Below are 16,086 nucleotides of genomic sequence, written 5' to 3' on the forward strand. Positions count from 1 at the left end.
TCCTAAGTTGTAGGTCTTATGCTCAAATTTCCAGGGATGCACAGTAATTAAGAATAGTGCTATAGAATGAAATGTGTCTGTTGTCACTGTAAAAAGTAAGGACTTATGCTTACAATTAAACATGAATTTAAATATAACTACAATACTGAGCATGAACAGCATAACTAGACCTACAAAAATCAATTTCTCTCTAGGCAATTATAAAAGATAAAAAATTTTGCTTATTTCTGTTATTAAGAGCTGTGGAAACACATGTAAATATGAGTTCTCCCTTTTTATACAAATTGGGAATATAATCTTGGGAAGGTAAATGTTTAATTCCTAAAATACTGTAATTACTGTACACGTGTTCTGTAATCAAATTGTAAAAAGCTGTTAGGAAAGATGCCTTAAGGCACTGAATACTACAGTTAATTAACAAAAAGATAGATTAATATAAATGGATAGGTAGACTGACAAACACTTAAAAGTAAAACCAGTAACTAGTGAAAAAATAGTACGTGACAATATTCACTTTATCTTTTGGTACTCCAACCCATCTCTCAATAATGCCTTCGATAATATTAATAGGAATAGTGAAGTCACAAACAGCAAGTTTTCCTTGCTTGGCAGTTCTTGGTAACAACTAAGCCATCCAAGCGGGAGAGCATAAGAACAGAACTAGTGCTTCTGGCCTGAGGGCTTACCCATGAGTTTTTACTTCAGAAAGAAAACTTTGTACAAAACACTTTCATAGGCTGACACAGCTGTAAAGCTTTTCTTTAGAAGGACTCTGCTACTGACAAAAATGACATTAGCAAGTAAACAAAAAATGTTTCAAAATCCTCATAAATTAGTATCCTAATAGATAAAATCAGCTGTGACTTTTTACTACACTTCAATTATAGCCCTAGGAGGAGTGTCTAAACGAGTAGATAAAGTTTCCAAACTGAGAATATGAAACATTTGCGTTTGTTGTTTACATAGCAGTATCAGATTTGTTGCAGTATGATTAACCATTAGCTCTCTACTGACTGTGAACTAATGAAAGTATTTTCCAAAAGGAACTTTCTGAAAGAGCTTTCACACGTAGACCGGGCCATAGGTAGGTAGAAGGGTTGTATTGGAGTAAATATATACATAAGATAGAAAATGAGTGACAAGTACAGTGTACATTGTTTGTACATGTACAGTTCTCGAGCTGTGTAAATACGTGCAGACATGGAAAACAGTTAACAATGAAATGAAATACAATGTGAGAGGACCGAAAAGCTGTTGTAAAGGCAGGAATTCTTTATGCTTACGACTATCTGTATAGTTTACATTAACAGTGATATATACTAGCAGGATTTTTCAGATACTTAGTACTGTAAATAATTGGCATTGAAGACTTAGAGAGAGCTGGGCTGAAAACTTGACACCATTAAAATACTGTCATTTACTATGAAGGTTCAAAATATGGAGAAATGTTTAACTTGTCATTTGACAAATTATAAATATATATATAATATATATATATATATATATATATATATATATATATATATATATATATATATATATATATATATATATATATATATATATAGAATAGAATTTAACCTAGTATTTCCATAAACAGAGTACTTTTATGTGCTTGTATTAACAAACTCGAGAGCTTTTGGAGAAAGTAGATGTTACAGTCTTGAAGAAGCATTAACATTTTCCAGGAAATAATTGTGTTACTATAGGTATGAATTGTTTCACAATCAATCCATCAATATTATGAATAACAGAAATAAATTGTAGACCTCTCGGTAAAATTAGTGATATTTACAAGGGAATTACTAAAACATGGCGACCAGTTCAATAATAATAATAATCCTGAATTATATAATAAAACTTTCAAGTCAAGCAGTTACAGAAGAAGCACCCGATTGTATAATGCAGTCAAATTCCTTGTGGTGATAAGATATACATCATGTATAACAATACAGTTAATATGTATGTGAAATGTTGTTAAAAATATTTTTTCAATTGGGGAACTGAAAAACAGAATAAGTAGTTGCTGCTACAGCTATCATTTCTGAAAGAGTAAATTTCCTGAGGACAAAAACAGGATATAGGGATCTAAACGATATAAAAAATAAATGACTAATATATTTATCTTAGCAAAATGTTTATATTGCAAGCTAAGCAGAAATTAAATTCACAGTGACACGGACACATTTGTATGTTAAAACATTTTAATCTGCTGAGTCATGGACATTTATGTTTGCGAGAGATTCAGTACAGTACTATTTGTGATAGCAATTTGGAATGGACCACTTGAAATATGTCTTGTTTATACTGTATATCCATTAAGTAGTCTGTATAGAATAACTGACTGAGTGAGGTGGACAGAGATAGCTAGAACAGACAGAGAGAGAGAAAGAGAGAGATATAGAGTGCGTGCCCGGCCCCGGCCAGCCAACATGCTTAGGTGGCTCGGTACCATGAGGAGCTCGTCACTGGGGTCGCGGCCGCGCTTCTTGCCCAGTTCGGCGGCAGCAGCTGCGGCTGCGGCTGCGGCGGGCAGCGGTGGAGGCGGTGCCAAGGGCACAGCGGCGGCCGCGGCCGCGACAGCAGCACCAGGCTATTAGTAGCAGGCGGGGCAAGCCAAGCAGGCCAGCATACAGCACCCAACACACGCGGACCAACAGCACGAGAAATAAAAGAAAGAAGAGGCACGCGTTAACAAAATGGCTAATATAGAGTTGTATAAAGGCGGCGCCCGTCCTGGGGAAATAGGGCGGTCCCCTCTCATGCAGTCTGTGACCCCTTCACACATACCACGCCCAACAACACACCCACCCACAACTTCCCCTTAGCCTTGTACACCACCACACCCACCTCACCTGCTACTTGGGGAGAAAATAATCATGATAAAAGGTAAGTACTGAGTAAAAGGATTAACAGTAAGAAATAAGAAAAATTACAGTCTAATATAGAGAGAATGGATAGAACCACAAGAAAAAGGAAAACCGAGTGAAGGAAAAGTTGGAGTAAGAGGCTATGAGGTTATGTTAAAGGGAGAACAGTGATTAAGAAGAAAGGAAAAATTATCTGGATGGGAGTAGGCGCAGGTTAGGGCTAAGGTGGAAATCATATTATGGTTGAATAGGTTGGTGGGCGTGGCATATGTGCAGACGGGTGCCAGCCAGTGCAGGTCATAAAGTGTGGGCACGCACGTCACAGGACAGTGGTTGGGCCCAGGCTGCATGCAGCTGCGTCCTGGAAGAGACGCATTAGGGGCCTCACCAACACCAGCAAGATGCAGAATTCATTACATGAAATGTTCAACAAACAAATCTCGCATGTAGGTATCTGGCAGTGGCATAAAAAAAATTGTTATAATGGTAACCAAATTCATTTATATTCCCTCTGATGCTAATGCTCTTGCTAGTGGTGATGAAACCAGGCACATGCCAGGGCCGCTGCTGGTCAATTAAATAAGGAAACTGGAAAGGCAAGAGGCAGTCAAGTTTAGCCACCAAAAGAATACAGTAGCCAATAACAACAGTATTGAAACAAAAAAAGTAAAAGCTTTCATGACCAGCAACGTCACGGCAACTAGCGATAGGAGTCCTCCTCAATTACTTACCGTCTTCCAGTTTTCTTATCAAATAAAATTAACATTTTGCTCACCATTTTTCATAGGTTAGGAAGGCAATGGAACTTGCTTACACTTATTTGTAAGAAAAATTATCAGGTTGATACAATGCAATACATATGAAAGTGTACAAATGTGAATACATTTACACTTAACCTAAACATAAGGAGATCAGTGATCTAAAGTTTAGTATGATTTTTGTTTGAGACTGTATTTTGAAAATAAATAAACCAAAACTCATCACTTCAAAAAAATATATTACATAATTTCTGTAGTAAACATAAAATGTCTGGTTCTTCTTAGTGTGAAATGAAACTGAAAAGTCTGACGACCTCGCTTCATTTATTAGTGACTTAAAACTTTAGCTTTTCTTTAAAATTTCTTTGAATTTCTTAACGTAATCAGGAAAACATTGGTCAGTCCACATAGTCAAATTTCCCATAAAATTCAATCAACTGGTTTTAATACAATCAGTCAATGTAATTAGTACAAAAGTAAATGCATGTGGTCATTGTAAATATACAGATGGCAATGCACTGTCTTCAAACTAAGTGAATGCTTGATTTGGTAAATAAGGTTATTTCACCAGCACAGTATTATCTATTTTTAAACTGGAATGATCTTATTGTCATATGCCTAGATCTCTACTAAATTTTCTTAAAAACTGAGTATTGCTTGAAACTGATGCCGTTTCTTTAGGTAAACCATTTATGAAGTCTTGCATTCACTTAAAATGGGTACTGCACAACATGTTAATCAGTATCTGCAGCATAGTTTGCTTACACAGGTAAAACATCTCCAATTTCAAATGTTCAAGATTAAAAACAGACTGTATCACATTTATTGCTATTGTGATACAAAGAATCGCCATTGGCGATAGAATGCATGAAATATGCATTCACAATGGACATAGTAAAACAAACACCTTGTGACAAAATGAAATCATAAATGAGCAACGGAATGAAAAAAAATATATATATATACCTTTTTTATCACTGATATTGGACCTACAGCAAGTGGGAATTACACAAACATTTTGAGAATAACCACAAAATGGAGGATTGTATTTTTGCCCTAATCATTCTGCTAAACAACAAAACTCGACTTATTTGTGGAATTTTTGGGTTAGGCTCACTGGAAACAAATACATATATCAATCAATGCACCAGATCCAGCTTACAGTTAAAAGCCTATGGTACATCTCAGAGAACTCAATGACGCACACAGACTTTATAAGTTACTGCTCTGGCTGCCTTCCACAGGTATGCTAACAACTACTGATTCAAGGTGACTTGTTCTCTGCTTTTTGTTTGCTGTCCAAAGTCTCATTATCCTGCTCTTCTCATTTGTAGGAAGGTATCAATATTCTCCTATTGTTCACTTTCTCTTCCTTTGCTTTACTTCCAAGCAACCATTGTCTGGGACACAATAATAACAATCTTCCAAGGCCCACTGTTGTGGCATTTGGGGCTCTCTTAATACAGTTGGTTTGTCACAAATACTACGTCCACAGTTTATGTTTGCGAATGTCATCAAGGCTGAGATTCACCTTACCTCTAGTGTTTACCTTTCAGTTTATTTTTGGAATACAGGTGGGCCCCTCTAGGCTTAATTGTTACGGATACAGATTTTGTATCCTATGGCTCACTTCCCTGTGGGCTGCTGTATATACCTGAAGTCCGCCCACTGGAGTTTCGGTAAGAATGCTATTGCTACTGGTCCATTCATAAGCAAAATCCTGATACTGACATGAGAAATAGAAACCGAAAGTTCATTATATGATTGATTAAAATGTATCAATGTTCCATAAAAATACTGTTGAACCCTCCATAGGATTTCATTAATTTGTATGTGCTCTGCTTTATGAAATTTAACTAGCTGCCTTGGAAAAAATAAACTTTATGCATTCTGGTAGGGTAGGTAGCCTGCAGCAGCCACCTCGGCCAGAGCACTGTCAATTACGTAAACTACTCCTGCATCTGTGACGGAAAGTAAAGTTTATTACTCGTTAGCAATTCCTGCGTATGCTTTTTCCACTCGGCTTTCATTCTTTTCCATAAATGTTATTCTTTTAAGTTCTACCAAATTATGTCCATAAATACAAATTCCATTTGAATGTGGCCAGCGCAACATCGACAGACCCTTCAAAGGAAACATTTACACTATATAAATTCTTTCCAACAAGCCTCCATTTCACCATGCGGCTTGTCATTCAGAGGTTTAAAGACAAGTACTAATGTGATGTTTTTCACGATAATTTTTGCTTTGGCAAATTATTTACTTGTTAACCTGTGTCAGCTTATTTTTAATTCAACTAACATTTGGCGTAACTTTAATTTTTCTAAGACTCCCATGACACCAAAGAGAGATCTCCATGGCTGCTGTGAGTATTGCCAAGCAGTACTGGATTTCAGGTGTGGTAAACTAGTCATTCCCAATGGTTTCAGCTGAATCATTTAATAGCTTTTGCTAGTTACATGGTATGCTGACATTTTTTATTCGTAACCAACTATGAATTAAGTTAATGTACCTAATGCCCTTATTGTACTTGCATATAGATAATTTGTTAATGCTACTAAGTTTGGAACTCCTATTCTCGTGATGATGCTCTATTCTTATATGAGGAGTGGTGTTTACCTCATTCACTGCTGGGACTATTTTATTTTGCTCCTCTAGTTCCACTAATTTGGTGGTATTCATGTTCTACAACTGTGAGGGAAAAATCTCTTGTACAAGGCCAAACAGGTTTTATTTCCATTAATCTGGAATCCTCCCATTCACAGCTCTGCTGTCTGTCTTAGAGGTGTGGTCTCATCTACTTTTTGAAGGCAAGTGGTACCATGACATCTACTCCAGTTAAGTTTTAAATTTCCTTTCCTGGTTGAAGCTGGCGCCAGATAGAAAATGTATAACCTTCTTGGGTGATCTTACTGATAAACTAGTCCGTTGGTCAACTGTACATTTCTGCAATTTCTTCAAGTTTCCTATATTGCTTAAGTCCCTTTCTGGGAAGAAAGCTGTGATGTTCAGCTTCACTTGCTGTACTTAGAAATCTGTATTCCAAAGTGCAAGTATGCTTAGTAGTGGCCTTTATCATTGCATGCAAAGAAAGCGTACTTCTCACTCTCCTTGGGAAAGAGACTCCGAGGCTGCACATACTTCTGGTTTGGCAGGCAAAAAAAAATTAAATTCCAGAAGCCCAGTTTTCTTCTGCTATCCAAATGAAAGCACATCCTTCAAGTTCATCAATGGTGAATCCATCTATACACTAACCATTGTTCAATCAGCAAACAAAAGGTTGCACTTCTTTTACTTCATCTTTGATCCCTGGAAAGATGACTATGGAGTAGAAGACTAATAGGAACATCTCTTTACTCACGTTACTTTGGTTTTCAAGGCTAGCAACAGAAAAATGCAATGTTGCATATCACAAGACTATACTCAGCCTATTTTATCAAGAAGCTTGAGATGTGGCCATAGCCAACAACTATTGCTGCTACACCTTCAAGTTTGTTGTAAGCCTACTTTTCAACAAGCGCTATAACACACAAGGATAGTTTAGGCTTTTGTATTGATACTCAAGTTCATTAAATTATGTAATGTATTAACAAGCAGCCACTTTTCTCATTGCAGTGCTTTTTTTTTGCATTCAGGAGAAAAAAATGCTTCATCTAACAATTTGCAATTAAAGGGAAGAGTTAAAACATTTTAAATGAAACCTGGGAGATTTTACAAAGTCTGAAATATTGTATATAATCTCCAGTGCTTGAATATAATGAAAAAGGGGATAAGGTTATTTAAAGACAGATGCGGCTTCTTAATACCCATTCATAATCCGAGGTAGGTGATTGGAGATGTGGGAATACATATCCCACATTTCTTTTTATTATGAATGAAGAAAGATTCAAGACGATAACCATTATAAACTGTGTAGGTTAACTACAAATGGTTTACCTTGAGAAAATTTTTTTTCAATTTAGTCACAGAGTACCGTTCTTATTTTATCCCATTTCCCATTAGAATGATAAGTTTGGCACTGTTTGTAAATGGCACTAATCAAGCTTCAACCCTCAGGCTACAGTAAGCAAAGTATAGTTGATTTCTGATTTATAACAGTTTTGGGCAGAACTTCTATATTTCTTAACAGCTAACAGAGTGACTAACATCTTGATGAGTCAGTTTCCTACATAGCACTTTCAGGTAGCACATGCATTCCTTCTGAAATTTGGCATTAGTTTGGGTGAAAGGACGTATGGTATCTAGGGCCACAGGCTAGACCCTAGGCAAGGAAGACACTGGTGAAACTGCTTTCAGAAGCTACAGTATCTGGATGGGTGTCATATGTCCCTCTGCAAACTGGTTCGGGGGACTTTACGCTAAACCTTCACATAATATTCTCCAATCACTAAATGATAGATATCCTTTTCATCCTGAAAAATGTCACCAACAAAATACTGGGTAATTTTTTTTATGAAAGGCTCCCTTGTTTGCAAATAATTTTAATTTATTCTTTACAAAAATAAACTGAAATTAGTTCCCACCCTACAAACTCTCTCAACTTTCTAGATTTAATAAGCATGGCTAACTTTATAAACCAACTTCTCGACATTATTTTTGTAACTGCTTACTCAGACATTGTAAGAGGCATCCTCCTGGCAAAGTCGAAAGATAAAGCAATTTTGTCTATATAAAGTTACATCTCAAAACTGACTGATTTAGATGGAAGGTAGCTTATTTTTTATGGTACTCTAACATTTAATCTTTGTATTGCATTAAATCGCTGATTCTCAACTAGAGGTAAATTTACTAAGAGGGTAAAAATTGACATGTTAAATGATAATCAAACTGTAAAAAGTTGTTAGGAAGGATGCCTGAAGGCCACGACCACTACAGCAAACAAAAAGACAGATTTATATAAATGGATAAGTAGAAAGACAACACCTCAAAAATAAATGATAATACTCATTTTCATCTTTTGGTATTCCAACCCATCCCTCAATATCCCCGATAATAGTAATAGGAATATAAAGTTACAAAATAGAAACTTCCTTTGCTTGGCAGGTTTTGGTAAAAATAAGCCATACAAGAGAGGGTGAGGGATCATAAAAGCAGAACGTGCTTGTGGCCTAGCGGGGGAGGGATCATAAAAGTATAACAAGTGCTTGTGGCCTAAAGGCTTATCATCGAGTTTTAGTTTCAGAGAAAACTTCCAACATAAGACTTCCACAGATTGACACATCCACAAAAAGCTTTTCTTGGAAATGCCTCTGGTACTGACAAAAATGGCAGCAAGTTAAACAATAAATCACTTCAGAAATCTCGTAAATCATGTCCTTAATCCTGGATAAGAAACAATGTTCTCGAAACCTCATGGCCATCTACTTTCAGTAATCTGAGATAACTAGAAAGGAGACTAACACCCATGCTACATTTTTCAGTTTAATACTTTGTTGAAAATACATATTAAACAAAAATGCATCTGATGTGTTAATGTCATATAGTTTTTCCCAGACATGCTATGCTCACGTAGTAAGCTCCGTACCAAGAAAGAGATATGTCTTTGTGACTTGGATTAAAAGCTACGAGAACAAGTTCAGTGCCTCTTAAGGCACCTCAAACATATTTACCATTTTTAACCAGGTCAACAAATAATTCCATTGGAAATCTGTAACCCTTGTTGAAGCAGGTGCAAAGACGAAAACAATGCAAAGTTGGTCTTGGGGCAAAAACAATTCATTAAAATAATTTGGCAAATGTTCCAAATTATTAAGACCATTACAGAAGAACCTGGTGTGTTACCTAAAACAAATGAAAATTTTATAATACTTTCGAACATCTTGCAACATCACTTCTCTGGTTGCTTTTTAGAAGACCTGCTTCTTAAAGAAAGACAGATATTAAAACACCTTTTACCATTGACCTTTCAGAAAGAAAAGATGACCCAGCACAAGAGGAGCTGACTGCAGTCTTCTGCTAGTTTTAAGGATGAATTAAGTAGAAGTGTTGATTTCTGGATGAAACTTACTCATACTTCTTACTCGGGTGTTCTCTAAATGCTTGTTACCTTTGACAAAATATATCCTTGTGTTTTGTGTATTAATGAAGGCAAATGCATGGAACTGCCTGAAAGCTGGTAATGACATGAGGGTAGCTCAGTCATCAACTTCTCTTAGAATAAAGTAACTGGTTAATTTTATGAATCGGCAGGTAATTTTTTTCTATGTAGTATGACCAATGATAAAGGTGTTTCTATTCCTCTGCTTGTGTGGGTGTTTGTCAGCTAAATGACATTGGAAAAGTTGAGAATCCCTTCCTTTAATGATGGGCAGTACTGATATCACCCTTCCAGCCTAAGATTAATGGATCTGGCAGTACTAAAGTTGGCGAGTACAGTGTTCCAGGTCATTTAACATTTTTCATAATGTCCACGATTATTTCTTATTTCAGTCATATGACTTGATGTCAAAATATTGAAGATGGAAAGCAAGAGAACATTACTATATATGGCAGCATACAAATTTACTTAAGCGTGAAAAGATTCTAAAAAATTGAGGGTCAAATTAACAAACTGAGCATGAAGTTGTTACATGGCAGACTTGTAAGTATCGCATGCTACTGTACCGCTGCAAATTCTATCATGTTAGTGTAGCTCTTTAACTTGTATAACTATTCCAAGTTTTATAAACTACTTTCAACTTTTACTTTTGCAGTCAATGAAAGCTTTAAAGTAAGTCCTGATTGAATTGCTATCCTGTCAACAATACTAAATCATATAAATCTGCTACTGCACTTGTCTGCACAACTTCAGTGATAACTCATAGCCTTATTTACTCAGCTACCAATATTTTTGTAATAAGAAAAATTCTTGATATGAATACTTAGAAGTAAAATCTACGACCAATATTATGAAGCTGGATTCATTACCGATAATAGCATTACTGATACGGTAAAAACTCTTTACTTCACAAAAGACTGCTTTATCTGAGTGTTGAGAACTGGTTATCCTAAATAAATGACATTACTGATCTTTTATATTAGTCATCTTTGAAGATGACGAATAATTTAGTTTCTTTAAGGTAGTTATACTATAAAGCAATGTTATGACAACATTAAACTGATAACCCTAGCCTATGTACACTCCATGGTTTTACTTGTACAGCTAATGAATGATACCTTGGGCTTGAAGGATTGTCCATTTTGCCTTTATTTCAATTGCCCATTACATACATATTCAGAGCAAAACTTCAAGCATTCTTTCCTAGTGAAAAGCAATATTGCAGTGTTGCTTTTCATTTATAAATTATGCTTCAAGTTTCGCTCTGATTATGTATGTAATGAGCATGTGATGTTCTGAGCAATTTAACTGAAGGCAAAACTGATAACCCTTACCAGAAAAAGAATATCATCAGGAAGAATATCAAATATCAAGATATTTACAATACTGATTTGTGCAAAATAGAAATAAGCTAGAAAACGGTTTTAGTCTTTAAAATCTTGTTTGCTTTTTTGAGGGATGTCACAAAAGTTTCATCTCGCTGGCCACCTCAAGATATCATTAACTATTTACCAAACATAACGGCAACACAATTAAATTAATAGTTTTTAAAATCAAAATCTTGAAGTAAAAATAAGACTGAAAATCTAAATAATTAATTAAGACCATGAAAAGGGCACTGCATAAACATTGCACCAGCACTAACACTACTAAACAGGTTCACTCTCCGGTAAATGAAAATATCCATTAATGCCTCTCTCTCTCTCTCTCTCTCTCTCTCTCTCTCTCTCTCTCTCTCTCTCTCTCTCTCTCTCTCTCTCTCTCTCTCTCTATATATATATATATATATATATATATATATATATATATGTATAAATATGTGTGTATGTGTATATATATATTATATATCACTGGAAAAAGTTACAAATATGTAGAAGTACCAACTGGAAAAATGAAATGGTATAAATTCTGACCAGTTTTGTCTTTACTTTTTTGAGACATTTTATCGAGGACTGATATATAATGGTAGAAATGTACAAATCTTATATTTCAAAGCAGTTCTTTTCACACCTATGCTGTTAGGCCCAGTTAAACTACCTTCCCTAAAATCTTTACAATTTAATTATTTCTTCTGGAGCAATTGGATGAGTTCTTACACCCTTGGCTACATTCATATTTATAAAATTGGATTCAATAATTTCTATTTCCTGAAAATTATTAGAATAAATGATCTTTTAAGCCCTGTCCAATAGATGGCAAGACTGTTTTCACAAACATGAACAAAAATTGCACTATTCTCATGTTCATATGTCCTTTTTTCTTTAATGTGCTCTATTGCCCTTTTCCAATGATTTTTCAGTTTGACCAATATAAAAACTGTCACGGACTTAAATATGGGATGAGACATGCACATCCTTAAATGCTATAATATCTCAAAAATTTTTAAAGGTAATGGGAATAACTTTGAAATTATTACTATATGGTATTACAAGCAGTTTTTTATTTGTGCAAATAAGTTTCCCTGTTGCCATCATGAAATATTATTTTTGCCACTTTTAACATTTTATAATACAGAATCAGGGCATTTCAATTTCTTGCCTGTATTCGTAATTATGTCTACTTCTTCATTAATGTACTCGGCTGCATATGCGTAATGCTCTTAAAAACATGGATGTGAAAACTGATTTTTTATTGCTTTGGTCACAGGCTTAAGTATTGGGAGGTCTTTTATGCATATCATATGCAAACAAATTACTATTTCAGTGAATTATGCCGTCTAAAGAGGGTAGGCTACCGTCATTTCCTATTTCTATAGTGAACTAATTGTTGGACCAATTAGTTTAATTTACTACAGAAAGTATTTAGATTTTTATTCCCTAGCTAAACACGTGTCATCAAATGACCTAAACTATATTACGTAGCATGGAATGATTTTGTATCATATTCTACATTAAAAAAATTCCATTTATAAACTGATTAAGTCCGATGTGTGTGTGTGTAGGGTGGGGGGAAGGTGTTTTTTTTAGCCACTACCTCATGGCCTTCTTTAAGGCTACGTTAAATTTACAATGGAATTACACTCTAAAATATAAGGGTAAGACAGGAGTAAAACCAGAAAATTTATATAAAAACAAGAATCCAAAATGAAAATTCAACACATTTGCAGTTCAGAAAATCAAAGTTTTAAAAAATTTCAGAGGTCTGGATGCCTCTTTGAATCCCCTAGGTCCACTAAGAGGCCCAAATGTCTGCAGCCATTCTACGTCCAGCACAGTTAATACTGAGAGGCTTTCAGCTTTCTCAGAATCTAAATCTGCAAATCTTCCCAGCGTACTTTATATTGAGAGGCTTTCGTGTAAAAAAAAAAAAAAAAAAAAAATATATATATATATATATATATATATATATATAAAATATATATGTATATATATATATATATATATATATATATATATATATATATATATATATATATATATAAAATATATATGTATATATATTATATATATATATATATATATATATATATATATATATATATATATATATATATATATATATATATATATATATATATATATATATAATGTGTATTGTAGAATCTACAGGTCACTTTATTAGATATTCATGTATTAGTAAAAGCTAGAAAGACCTCTTAGCTTCTCAATTTAATCAAACCTTTTTTATATGCTTGTCAATACAAAGCCTCTGGGCCAAGTGAAGGAGAAAAAAAAAAGTCTGTGGCAAGATTCAAACTTGCACCAAACATGTCAAAGTTAAGTTGCCAGTAATCACACACACATGCACAATATATATATATATATATATATATATATATATATATATATATATATATATATATATATATATATATATATATATATATATATATATATATATATATATGTGAATTTTTCACATACACCGTGACACTTTTGTATTTACTGTACAAACATTAAGCTACAAATGGTTGGAGAACGGAACGAAGACTTTCAGTGACGCTGACCACTGTACCATCACGAGTCCAATGGTCAGCGTCATTGAAGAGTCGTCGTTCCCAGCAATTCAGTGGATCATTTCCACCTGGTAACGGATTGCTTATCACTCATAAATCCACACAAACTTTTGTGTAATCCTGCTGTCAGAAAAAACACCGAAAATGTAATCTACTTGCCGGAAGTACAGTATTTGAACTGTCCCATTACACTTTGACGCATCTTTGTTCGGATATATTTCTCGCATAACAGGTGTTCAAGTTGAGCTATTGACACTCTTATATGGAAATTCAAATAACCATGAGGGAAACGTCAAATCGCACGAATAACAGACAAAATTACAAAATGTTCATAAAGAAAGATGGAGAAGCGCAGACTCAGGACACCAAGAAATATCTAGTTGAAGAAGGAATAGCTGAAGTATTAGGAGGAATGAGGTAGCAGCATATACAGCCAGCCTTCGGCATCTGCGTCATAATGTCATTTGTTGTAGGGGAGGGGGGGGGGGGGATCTTACCTCCTGTGAACCAACTCAAAACACGATAAAGCAGTGATCAACTTTTAGAAATTTTTGGCAAGCTTAAAGCTGGGCTTGCAGAAAATGGCGACGTGACCTTCTTCCGCAAAGGATTAATGAGGCGAAGGCAACTAGAATGTAGTAAGTGGCTATTGTGATGCTGAAGTAAAGAGTTGCTGCAATTGCTTCCCAACCCATTACAAACTAACAAAAACGCATATAGCAAGAGTAATGACTTCAAAAAGGACATGAACAGACTAACATCCAAATTTAGTTCTTGTCATCTCCAGATATTAATACATAATGCCAGAGAGGATTTAATCCTACAACACAGTGGTTGCATGGTATTTAGGAGCCAAGACAAAGCAATGGAGCAAAGGTCATTCAGCGCCATAATGAAAAGTTAAAAAAAGGAAGGGGGTATGCGATGCCCTAATTAAATATTAAAGCAACACGCTGAACTGCAAATACAATTCAACCAAGTGTCCTACAAAAATTTGTGAAGAAATATCATCTTACACATAATAAAAGTTAAAGCCTCTGCTTAAAGGAACTGAAACCTTACAATCTGTTTGAGAGAATTCGGGGACAGTTTTATCGCTATTACCTAATTACAGTTTCACACGCGTTACTTTGACGTAAAGGTTTTAATACATCTTCATACCAACATTTGGAAGTTGTTTTATAAAAATATTATCACACTCGTCCGTTTACATAAACGGATTTGGAACATTTTCAGAAGAAATAAATAATAAATATTCAAAACATAATGATTCTTCTTACGTTACTGAAAATAATCCTGAGATTAGAGGGCTAAACTAGCGGTATATCATTTTCCAGTTTCCGTTAAATAAGTCTACAGGAATTGGAATCGATAACTCTCTCCTCTAAATACCTCATTTTTGTTTTGGGAACAGGTGCTTTGGATACATAAGTATATAAAAAAGCTACACCATCTTTTAAATTATATATAGCAGCAACCGAAGGCATAAATATTATCGCCACCAACGGCGTACGGTACATAGGGCTCCAATAAATTTCCTGTGCTTTCTCCTTCGCAGATCTCAACTCATCTCCAATCTCCTAGTTCTTACCCAAGAAGGTAGGGGTCTTCCATTCATCTGATGCCCACAAGAGACCAGTTGACTTTACTATACAGGTAGTGCGAAGGGCATAGCCAAGCCATTACCATCTCCCTTTCATAATCATTAAATCATATAATATACATATATATATATATATATATATATATATATATATATATATATATATATATATATATATATACATATACATATATACATACACATATATGTATGTGTGCGTGTGTGTATGTATTTCTACTATGCGCCCTTTCCCCTTAGAGAGGGTGGCACAATGTTTTGATGCTGGTTTTCAGAGCCATTTTGGAATGAGGTTGCTAGCCCCGTACCATGCCCCCTCGGATGAGTAAGGGATTTCTGTGCCAACGGTGTCAAGCCTACCACCAGTGCCAACCATCCAAGTACTGATCAGACCCAAAGGTGCCAACGCCGCTAACCATACAATTACTGATGAGAGTGTACAAGACTATGTTATTCTTATTTTTTAAACTTCACTTAGCATTATAATATACACGAACTGAGCTTTTGTTCAGCCAGCAAAAAAATTCGTACATTCTATTTGAACTTTATCCTCTCGTTCATTTTTGTTAGTGTGAATATATGATTAATCAGAGAATACGTGAATGCAATAATGTTTGCAAACATGCCCATACACGAAACAGACAGAGTATTTAATCAAGTTATTTCTTCTATTTTAATCTATCTCGAATACACAGCACATTGCGTAATTAACGAATTACATTTGACAAGGCAATGTTTTTCCCGGAAATGCTTTCCCGAGTAAGTTCACAGCTGGAGGTACATGCTCAGCTAATTTAAATTCCTATAATTTCCCAATATTCAGAACCCTATTGCCTTATTAGGCT

At 34.9% G+C, this 16,086-nt stretch overlaps 1 protein-coding gene and 1 long non-coding RNA gene across 20 annotated transcripts in view; one reads left to right on the forward strand and one right to left on the reverse strand.

Annotated features, from left to right (window-relative positions):
* Window positions 1–10,741, forward strand: part of LOC136838810 (uncharacterized) — a 95,211-nt gene extending 84,470 nt beyond the window's left edge. Inside the window, exon 4 of the long non-coding RNA XR_010853115.1 lies at window positions 9,538–10,741. This is a non-coding gene — a long non-coding RNA (uncharacterized lncRNA). The remainder of the gene's footprint in view (window positions 1–9,537) is intronic.
* Window positions 1–16,086, reverse strand: part of LOC136838808 (protein muscleblind-like) — a 496,719-nt gene that overhangs the window by 5,111 nt on the left and 475,522 nt on the right. For 11 of the 19 annotated variants that reach the window (XM_067104408.1, XM_067104405.1, XM_067104402.1 and 8 more), the window contains one exon: window positions 2,453–2,593. The exons of the other annotated variants lie outside the window; for them this stretch is intronic. In XM_067104408.1, coding sequence (XP_066960509.1) covers window positions 2,453–2,593 — 141 coding nt within the window. The remainder of the gene's footprint in view (window positions 1–2,452; window positions 2,594–16,086) is intronic. 19 annotated transcript variants of the gene reach the window in all.

This window comes from Macrobrachium rosenbergii, chromosome 5, assembly GCF_040412425.1.
Source record: "Macrobrachium rosenbergii isolate ZJJX-2024 chromosome 5, ASM4041242v1, whole genome shotgun sequence".
Lineage (NCBI taxonomy): Eukaryota > Metazoa > Arthropoda > Malacostraca > Decapoda > Palaemonidae > Macrobrachium > Macrobrachium rosenbergii.